General features: G+C 45.0%; 1 protein-coding gene across 1 annotated transcript; it reads left to right on the top strand.

Moving 5' to 3' along the window:
* Positions 1–3,572: 3,572 nt before the first annotated feature.
* Positions 3,573–4,279, top strand: LOC120667807. Its single transcript, XM_039947800.1, has 2 exons — positions 3,573–4,136; positions 4,250–4,279. Exons 1-2 carry the CDS (start codon positions 3,573–3,575, stop codon positions 4,277–4,279), a joined length of 594 nt encoding a protein of 197 aa, XP_039803734.1.
* Positions 4,280–11,072: the final 6,793 nt, after the last annotated feature.

Below are 11,072 nucleotides of genomic sequence, written 5' to 3'. Positions count from 1 at the left end.
CAAAGAATTTGAGCCTTGGTGTGCACTTTGACTTCCATATCCAATTAAAGGTTTTAGGTACTTGCAAATGCTTGAAAGCCAATTTATAGAAGCGACTAGCTGTGTACTGATTATTCCCCCAAATGAAGGTCCATGTGTCTTTAGAGTTATCATAATAGTTGACTTGCTGGACATCCTGTTGCAGAAATAGAAGCTCTTGCAGAGCCTGTTCAGATATTGGCAGATTGAAAATATCTCCAATGTCTTCTATTTCTGCAAGCTTATGTAACTCAGGATACTGGTGTCTATTTTAACAGTCACTTCTCATTCACAAGCTTTGGAGTTTCCATTGATCATAATCTCGCATCTGCAAGAGGTATTGGTGTCTATTGTTTTAAAGCACACGGTTAGATTTATCATAGATTGGATCAGCTTATTCCTGGTGGGAGAGGGCCATGGCATATGCAGCTATATTTTTATGACACTAATGAGACCATTGCGCATAGGGTCAAGAGGACTCCTAAGCTTGATACTTCAATGATCCGATTGATTTTGAGGATTCTGCAGGACAATCCATATGTGCTTCTATTTAAGAATCTCGGTTCGGTGTCTAACATTGCAGAGTACAACATTGAACTTAATACAAGTATATCTGTTGATCAGAGGAGATATAATTCCCCTGGGATGGATCAGGTCGCTGCTATATGGATGGATGGTAATGACCCTCAGCAGCGGTTTTCTCACAGCATAATAATATATGGCAGTGAGGATCGACCTCACTATATCAGGGCGTACCATGGTTGCTACGACCCATTAGCCTACCCTGTGTTGTGTCCTGGTGGTGAGACAGGATGGGGGGATAAAAAGATTGAATATCAGGATCCACCTCCTGCTAAGCCGAAGAGAAAGTATACGGAGTGTATGAATCAAGGTTTGTTTAGTATATTCCAATTATCTTTCAAATATAGTAGATAATATTATTGATTATTTATTGCTATTTTGGAGAGTAAACATATATTATCTCATTCACACATGATCTTCCTGATGGGGAATCAGGCGCAGTTCAGTTGCAGCCTCCTAAAAAGGGAAAACACCGACATTCAGTGTATTACAATTTTAATGGGAAGACCATGATATGGATGAGCAAAGTGGGGACGAGGATGATCCCAATGATGAGCTTGATGACATAGGTATGAACACACTTTCCATTTATTGTTTTATATTATGTATTATACATGTATTATATATGGAAATAATTAAGTAATGATATGGACTCACCTTCCAACACTCTCTACATCTAACAGCTGGTGGAGGATCTCGGTGTCACGTCACTGCGAGAGAGTACTATTGTTTCAAGCTACAGATTCGTGAAGGTCAATTCAATGTGTTCTTTCATGCTGGTCGGCTCTTCCAGCAATTTGCAGTAGATATGTATGTCAAGGTTGAGTCAATGCGTCTAGATTGGTATGTGAAGCCAGCAAATCAGGCTATAATTCGTGCAGATTTATATCAGTTGAGCTTTGATTTAACTATGAGCCATCAAGTCGCAATTGAATGTAATTGCATCAATTAGCATCTAAAATTTTACAATTCTTCTGTGGTCAGGGTCTTCTTGACACGCTCGCTGCTGGAGAGGCTGATACTTTGAAGGCTGGGCTCAGGGTTGTTTTGAGTAAGGATTTTCTCGGCAGTGATCGTGATGTGCAAAGTAGGTTCATGGATGCAATGACACTGGTTACACGGTATGGGAAGCCAGATTTCTTTGTAACAATGACATGCAATCCATATTGGGATGAGGTAGTTGTAGAATTGCTGCTAGGGAAGACACCCCAAGATCGACCTGATATTGTTGTGAGGGTGTATCATGCTAAGTTGTTGTACCTTCATGATTTTTTGATTAAAACGGGTCACTTAGGCACGGTTGCTGCATGGGCGCATGTAACAGAGATTCAGAAGAGGGGCCTGCCACGTGAGCACTTTCTACTAGTTATGAAGTCCGGGAGTAAGCTAAAGAGTCCTGATGATTATGATAGATATATTTCAGCTGAACTACCTGACAAGAAAAAGTATCCTGAGTTACATAAGCTTGTATGCAAACATATGATGCATGGTCCATGTGGAGTTCTAAACAAGGACTGTCCATGCATGGTTGATGGTGAATTTCGCTTCCGATACCCTCGGCAGTTCAGTGAAAGTACGCAGCAAGGAATTGGACTCTTATCCAGTATACAGAAGACGAGAGGATGGGCAGAAAGTGAAGGTGCGTAAGAAATGGCTTGATAATCGATGGGTGGTTCCTTATAATCTAGTCCTGCTGATGAGGTATAACTGCCACATTAATGTAGAGATCTGTTGTAGTATTAAGTCTGTTATGTATCTATACAAATATATATATATATATATAAAGGGCATGATCGCGAATTTTTCTCGCTTGAGCCTAAGGATAATGGAACCAAAGTAATCAATGGGATAAAACAGTACAGTGATTCTTGGATGATAACTACTATAGAGGCTATGTACAGATTATATGCATTTAAGTTATATTCTATGTCGCCACCTGTATTGCAGATGCAGGTGCACCTTGAGGGTATGCATATGGTTGCCTATAAGTCTACTGATAACCTGAATAATGTTGTGCAGTCTGAAAAATCACAGAGGTCCATGCTTACAAAGTATTTCAATGTGAATAGATCAAACCCTGCAGCTCACGAATATCTCTATAGAGAGTTTCCTGAGCACTTCACCTGGAACAAGTCAAAGAAGTGCTGGAAGCCTAGGATGGTTAAAAGGATTCAGATTGGCAGGTTGGTCTATGCAAATCCTGCCGAAGGTGAGAGGTACTACCTTCGGATCATGTTGAACCATGTTAGAGGTGCAACCTCGTATGAGAATCTGAGAACATGACGGGGTGTTACGTATGCGACATTTAGACATGCATGTGAGGTTATGGGGCTTGTTGAATCAGACAAGTCACTTGATGACTGCCTCACGGAGTCGGCTCAGTTCAGGATGCCTTGTTCGTTATGGAGGCTTTTCGCCATTGTAATGGTTTTTTGTGAGTGTACTAATATACGTTGTCTTTGGGACAGCCATCTTGACACTATGTCTGAGGATTTTTGCCGTACATGTGACAATAGCTCGAGAATTGAACAGATGGTGCTTAGAGATATATCATATCATTTGACATCTATGGGCAAGGATATCAGGCACTACGGTTTGCCGGAGCTACACCTGACTGGTGAGTAATCTCGAATGCTTTAGTTATACATACATACATACATACATAAATATAATTTGAGTACCACTATCATTTCTAATAATTTCAACTCATGCAATTTTTTGTTATATATTCATATTTTACAGAGGAAGAGCGATCAAGGGATCATTACAGGGAACTTACTGAGGAGCAGAACCCTGAGTTTGATGAGGATCATCTGAAGATTATTCAGACACTTAATGCAGAACAAATAGCTGGTTATGAGGAAATTCTTGATCATGTTTTGAAGAACAAAGGACAGGTGTTCTTTGTAGACGGTCCAGGCGGCACCGGTAAAACATATCTCTACAAAGCTTTGATTGCTAAGGTGCGGCCTATGGATCTTATTGCTGTTGCTACTGCTACATCTGGTATAGCTGCTTCCATTATGCCTGGTGGGCGCACTACACATTCTCGCTTCAAGATTCCAATAAAACTGAGTGGCAATACTATGTGTAGCTTTACAAAGCAGAGTGGCACAGCAGAGCTGCTTAGAAAGGCATCTCTGATAATATGGGATGAGGTTGCAAGGACTAAGAGGCAAGTAGTTGAGGCTCTTGACAGGTCACTTAGGGATATAATGAGTTGTGATATGCCGTTTGGGGGGAAGGTTATGTTGTTTGGTGGTGACATCAGACAGGTTCTTCCTGTGGTGCCGCGTGGAACAAGAGCTCAGATCATTGATGCAACCTTACTTAGATCATACATATGGGAAAGTGTTCGGTGGATCAGGTTGACCCAGAACATGCGAGCTCAGGCTGATACATGGTTTGCATATTACTTATTGAGGATCGGTAATGGGATCGAGGAAGCATTTGAGGGTGACTACATGTGGCTTCCTGATGACATTTTGATTCACAATCCTCCGGAGGATGATTCCATTGTCATCCTTATATATCAGGTGTTCCCGAATTTTGTTGCAAATTGCACTTCTGCCTCTTATATGTGTGAGCGTGCGATACTATCCACCAGGAATGAACATGTTGATGCTGTGAATGCACTTATGATTGATAGATTTTTGGGGAAGCAGAAGATTTTCTTTAGCTTCGACTCTGTGGATGATGACTCACGTAATAATTATCCTCTTGATTTTCTCAATTCGATTACCCCTAATTGGCTTCCCCCTCATGAGTTGAAGGTTAAGAAGAATTGTCCTATTATATTGCTTCATAATCTTGATCCTCATAATGGCCTTTGCAATGGAACTCGGCTGGTGGTACGGGGATTCCAGAATAATTCGATTGATGCTGAGATTGTTAATGGGCAGCATGCAGGAAAGAGGGTGTTCATACCGAGGATACCAATGTCTCCTTCCGAAGACCTCACTCTTATATTCAAGTTTAAGAGGAAGCAATTCCCCATCAGGTTGAGTTTTGCGATGACAATTAACAAGGCGCAAGGACAGACCATACCTAATGTAGGTATCTACCTCCCAGAGCCTGTCTTTTCACACGGACAATTGTATGTGGCTCTGTCAAGAGGTGTATCTCATGAGAGTACGTGGGTTCTTGCAAAGAGAAACATGAACATCGATCCTGCTGGAAAGAGTACGAAGAATATTGTATACACAGATGTCTTGAAATTGTGAGGTGTGTTTGTGCAACAACTTTATATATCCGTAGGATGTAGTATTGCATTTATGCACTCATAGTCATGTGCATGCATGCTCTTCTAAGCATATATGTTGTTCATGCAGGTCACACGCTTGGAGATTATGACCTCCCTTATTATCTGAATGTTTTGATAAATGTTTGGTGTACATGTGTAAACATACATTTTTATCTTGATCTGTGACATGTCTATTATGAGATTATTCTTATATATATATTCTTGCTAGAATTTTGTTGAGTGTGAATAAGATTATATATATACTCTGAAGAATTTTTAAGTTTCATTATTCTAAAATAATATTGTGCCTCAGTTTACAATTATTCTGTATTTATATTACTACTTTTTTTTACTCTCTAATATAATAGCTACCGCATTATAATATTTTTAAATAATTATTTCTTAAAAATGTGATATTTTTAATATAATTGTTTTTTAAACACGTGTCTGTGCCACGTGCACATCCACTTTTTAAAAATAGTTGATACAAATCTCTAGATATCTGAACCAATATCCCTAGAATAACAAATCAACGCACGAATCTAATTAGGAAAACTTACCTCTCATATACAGGACCCATATTTGCTGCCGTCATCATGTCATTCTCGAGGGCAATATATCTACTGATCTGATTTTGTACACGGAAAAAACAAGGACTTCGATTTGATTGGACGGGATGTTCATGGGCGACGGAAAGCAGCTCGATTTGTCACCCTGTTGCCTATCAGGAAGATGCATCCGTGCCACATGAAGATGACGATCTGCTGCCCGACCTGCTGCATCACAAGTACATCACGTCTTATTGGAAGATCAGAACTTAAATATTTAGCATAAAAACCAGAAGCCCACGATACAGGATGCAAGATTTGGCAAGTCGCAACGAAATAGATGTTAGGATAATCATGACTTGGAGTGTGTTTTCAAGTAATTTGGTTAGTTAGCGTGTGCGTGCATGATGCCTGCTATGGCGTTAGACGCGGAAGCACTTGGCATGGCTCCCGGCAAGCTCGGCGACGACTGGTTCATGCGCGTGAGGGAGTGGCTCACGTCTAGGCATGCCGCGTCGCGAGGGGCTCGTGCAGATCGTGTGCGAGGGCTGTAGGAGGTAGTTGCTAGATGCTGCCGGCTATAAAATATCTTGTGCTCCATGTGTTTGAGTTGAGCCGAGTAGAGCTAAGAGAATAAACAGGCCAAGATACAGCCGTTCGTCACCGCGGCGTTCGTCGCCGGAAATCCTTAGTGTGTTCCTCATGTTCGTGTGATCGTCCGTCGATCCTCGGTTCCAACATTTGGTATCAAAAGCAAGGTTAGGTCGTTAGGACATCCGTTCCCATCGCCGGAGGTGTGCTGGTGGTGGCCGGCACGAGGCGGCGTTCATGGCGGAGGCTGGCGCAAGCCGAAGTTCGCCGGCAGCTACGACGCGTTGTAGCTCCGGGCCGTGTGTCGGCCTGTGGAGGTGTGCGGTGGTGAGGTGGAGGCGGAAGCTCGGCTCCATGGCTGGGCGCGACGTGCTGCATGGTCGTCGATGGCGGCGCGTGGGCGCAGGCACAGCGGCGGCGCAAGGCGGCTGGGAGGGCCGTGGCATGGCACGCGTGATGCTCGGCGCGGGTGCGGCATGCGTGCCGACCAGCGGCGTGCGCGGCGGTAAGGCAGCGGTGGCTTGGCTCAGCGGCAAGGAGCGCGAAGACGGCGGTGATGCGAGGCCCGAAGAAGTGCTCACGGTGGTCTGTACAGGCACGGCCGTTGGGCCGTGTGTTGGTCCGCGCGATGGAGCCCGTGGTGACGCGATGCGCTGCGGCCAGACAGTGGATCTTGCATCGGTCCTGTCTTGGTGCGGCGGGGCGTTGTTCTGGCCGGGGAGCAGCGGCGTGTGTCCCGGAGAAGATGATGAAGCCGTCGGGTGCCTGTAGAGGCGATGCATGCTGTGTGGTTCGCGTCAAGCGTGGAGACCGTCGTTGCGGCCGTGGCGATGACGACGACAGGAGCAGCATCGTCAGCTCCGGCAAGGACTTGCGGCGTTCGCATGGAGATGGTGCATGCAGATGTGGCCGGTCTGGTCGAGAGGCCGTAGCGGCGGCCGTGGCGACGAAGACGACAGCATCTGCAGCAACTCCGGGCAACGGCAAGTCAAGATTAGGGGGAGTTTGTTAGGATAATCATGACTTGGAGTGTGTTTTCAAGTCAGTTGGTTAGCGTGTGCGTGCATGATGCCTGCTATGGCGTTAGACGCGGAAGCACTGGGCATGGCTCCCGGCAAGCTCGGCGACGACTGGTTCATGCGCGTGAGGGAGAGGCTCACGTCTAGGCATGCCGCGTCGCGAGGGGCTCGTGCAGATCGTGTGCGAGGGCTGTAGGAGGTAGTTGCTAGGTGCTGCCGGCTATAAAATGTCTTGTGCTCGATGTGTTTGAGTTGAGCCGAGTAGAGCTAAGGGAATAAACAGGCCAAGATACAGATGTTCGTCGCCGCGGCATTCGTCGCCGGAAATCCTTGTGGGTTCCTCGTGTTCGTGTGATCGTCCGTCGTTCCTCGGTTCCAACAATTGATTTATTTGGCAATCATGGACACAACTGAACTCACTGTATAATCTAGAGAGGAGTGTGTCTAGCTTGCATGAAAAAAGGGCGATGGACAAGGAAATCTGCAATTGAATGTTTGTTAGATAAACAATCAAATTGAATTTTGTACCATTAGACTATCTTAATCAAGTAAAAAAGCTAGCTGACAAAGGTAGGTGTTATTAGTCTACAGCTATACCACCAGGACCACTACACGTATGTACCATCCTGAAAAAATAACCAAAACTTGCTACCAAGCTAACACCTTCGAATTAAAAAAAAACTGTGTTATAGCAATTTTTAGCAAAATAATAACAGGTCTAATGCAAAGCTAATTGCCCGCTGACTGAATGCAACACATTTTTATCTTTACCATGAGCAGGCCTTGCATTCCAAATAGGTTGACAAATCAAACGATGGAAGCCAACTATCTGAATTCTAATGCCTACATTATCAAAAACCAAGGCTCCATGTGTTGACGCCTTTTACGGGTCAACACACGAACACCCTAGATCGTGCGGCGCTAGGAGGGGCTCGATGCAGCTCCTCCTGCGTGGAGCAGTCAGATCGGTCTGATGAACCGGTCAGACCGGTCGCCAGGGTGAAATCGGCGACCGCCGACGAACGCTAGCCCGGGAGGGACCCCGTCAGGGCAGGCGCACATAGGGTTGTTCTAGGATCGGCAGGCCACCTAGAACGCCTTCAGTCGTCGCAGAGACGAAGAAAGAACAACAAATAGAGGTTGGAAAAGCTAGGGTTTGAAGAAAAAGGTAAAGAGATAAAAAGTAGAGTTTGTATTGATTTTGATCGATTGAATCCCCTCAATCGGCCATGACCCTTTATATTTATAGGGTGGGATGGACTTATCCCGCAAGGAATCCTTTTACAGATCTAAATCTATTAAAAACTCCAATTACAGTCGGACTCCTCCTACACCGGTCAGACCGGTCGGTCCCCTGCCGGGCAGGCTACAGCTCCAGACCGGTCAGACTGCTTAGTCAAACTGGTCAGACTGATTGATGCCAATTTTGGACGTCAACATATGCCCCCTATTTTTTGGTAAAGCTTATTTGCCAAAAAATATTCTTCTAAACCAAAATTGTCTAAGGGCGATGATTAACATTACATCGGCCATTTTTTGTGCTAAGGGTGATAAGTAATTATCGGCCATAACTTGCTCTAATCAAGTCGATGTTGAAACAACTTGTTTGGGCAGACCATCTTCATTGTTGCTAACGTCTTTGGCACGGACTCTACCTGTTGCTCCATTGCCTCCTTTTTGCGCATACGTTGAAGCCTTCGCTTCTGAGTATGAGACAAGCCTGAGGGACACCACCTCGGCTTTAAATACTTTGAGTCTTGCTTCTTGCTCTTCGCATTCTCCTTGCTGCAATCAACATCTTGCTTGACCAGATTATTGCTAGCAACAATTGGTCTTTGTAGTAATGCATGATTTGCATGCTGTTGACATCAGATTTTGGCACGTGTCAAGGAGGCGTGTTGCGAAGGAGAAAAAATTCTGCATTGTATGATCGGTGGATTTGGAAAAATGATCATGTGCCACGGTCAAAGATCTTGCTGACCGAAGGGGAGGAAGTTGACCAGATATTTCGGTTTCAGTTTGGCAAGAGTTATCTTGTTTTTAGAAGTAGTTTTTATTCCCTGAGATAGAATCGTACTTTGCCGTGATCGGCTAGGATTGTGTTAGCGTGGGGTATAAATATGAGCCCCCGGACTATTGTAAAGATTGATACACATCCAACAAACAAACTTTACTCTACTTGCAATTTACTTTCTCATCAACGGCTTCGCCATCTTTTTCTTTCTGCGAGTTCTTTCGAGCCGATCAAGGACGCCTAACAATTCAAGCGACTTGGTTTGCTGGTAAGTTTTCGTTTATCGAGTAAATCTGAGCTTTAGCTTCCAGGCGCATCGTTGTGGCTTCGTTCAGATCTATTCAAAATTTACCGAATTCATCTAAGCTTTGATCTCGGGCGCATCGCTGTTTTCTCATTTAGATTGATTCACAAAACTACCCGGCTTAGTGATCTGTTTAATCGGCTATAAGTTCCTTGTTTATCACGATAAATCTTGTAAAGCCGATTAGATTGAATCATAAGCTTAACTTTGTCGAGATCCATACATTGTGGGTTTGTACGTTGTCACCCAACACGTGTCGGCTTTAGATCTAGCCGTCTAGTTGCTTATCGGCATCGGCAGCTTATTGCCGATTCGTTGCAGATCGCTTTTATTACACATTCATCATACCCGATCTTTTGTCGTCATCTGTATCGGCAGAGTCTTGCTGATACCCCACGTAAGAGTGATTCGGAAATCCAGCCGATACACTCTTGAATTTGACTGTTTGCTGTTTTCTTGTCAATTCACAAGTCAAATTGACTGGCACGCCTTGGTTCAAATCTAGCACAGTCTGGGCTTGGCGTATGGGGCTCCTGGGCTTGGTGTGTGATCATCTCGCGTCAACATATCTTTTGGCACGCCTGGGGGGACAACAAACATCAAGATGACAACCGATGGAAAAGCAAAGGTTTCTGGGCAAAACTAGATCCCGATCGATAAGGAGAAGCTGAAGGAAGAGCAAAAGGCAGAACTTAAAGCAATCACAGAAGCTTTTGAGTAGCAGTGCCTTTTATCCTACAGCACCAACAGAAGTGGAGAGGTAATCAAGAAGTTCAATTTTCCCACTTTTGTACCATATGAAGAGTCACAGAAGGAGGACAGGATGATACATCAGATGAATCAGGCGATCGGACATGCTTTTGTGAATCATGCTCCGATCATGGCCAACTATGTCCACAATGTTGTGCTCAAAATGCTACAAGATAGGGGGACACCTGACTTTGTGGGACCGGCTTATCATCCGGCCAATCAGATGGTCTTTTCTCCTACTGGATCGGCTACTGGGACGTCACAGATTCATCCTCAAGCTCAGACAGATGAGGGTGTTATAGATGCACAGCCGATTAGTACTGTAGCGTCAACTCAGTTTCCTCCTGTGTACACCAATTCTACGCCGATGGCTACATATGCACAGGGAAGCTTCATGTCAGGATACCCAGCTGGTTGGGATCCAACTACTGGACTTGGTATGCCTCCAGAATTCATGATTCCATCTCCAACAGGGCAGCCTAGTACATCGGCTTCTCAGCCGACGAATCAGCACGTCAATGCGTCGGCTCCACAGCTGACCCAGCGACAAGATACCGCACCCGCTTCACAATCAGCGGTTACACCTACGTCAGTGCCTTCGCCAGCAAGTCCAAGCAATGTGTCGGCCCCATGGCCGACACCTCAACAACAGAATCTGGCGATGATGCTGTAGTCCAAGTCTCGTACAGAAGTTTTGGCAAACAGGGTTCCACATGCCAATAGAGTCACCTGGGTTTTCCATGATCTTGCGACTGGTTTTGTGCGTCACGTGAATATGCCTCCAGTGGCACAACAACAGCCTAGTCAGAGGTCAGCACAGGGCAGTCATGGTAATGAGATGGTGCTCTACCAACCACCATCCAATCAACCCCCTCAGCAAGTTACACAGACTGCATCGACTGCTCAGCCGATGACCACACCAAACGTCTAGCCAGCATCGGCAGCCTTGCCGTTGACTCCACCAACACCACAGGCAACATCAGCTGGTGGTCAACAGATCGAC

The sequence above is a fragment of the Panicum virgatum genome, chromosome 3N (assembly GCF_016808335.1).
Source record: "Panicum virgatum strain AP13 chromosome 3N, P.virgatum_v5, whole genome shotgun sequence".
Lineage (NCBI taxonomy): Eukaryota > Viridiplantae > Streptophyta > Magnoliopsida > Poales > Poaceae > Panicum > Panicum virgatum.
The sequence above is the reverse complement of the archived record's forward strand: the minus strand, read 5'-3'. Positions and strand labels throughout refer to the sequence as shown.

Coding starts and splice junctions, on each gene's coding strand:
- LOC120667807 (XM_039947800.1), top strand. CDS start 3,573: ATGGATCTTATTGCTGTTGCTACTGCTACATCTGGTATAGCTGCTTCC. Junction 4,137..4,249: donor TTGTCATCCTTATATATCAG/GTGTTCCCGAAT, acceptor TATGATTGATAG/ATTTTTGGGGAAGCAGAAGA.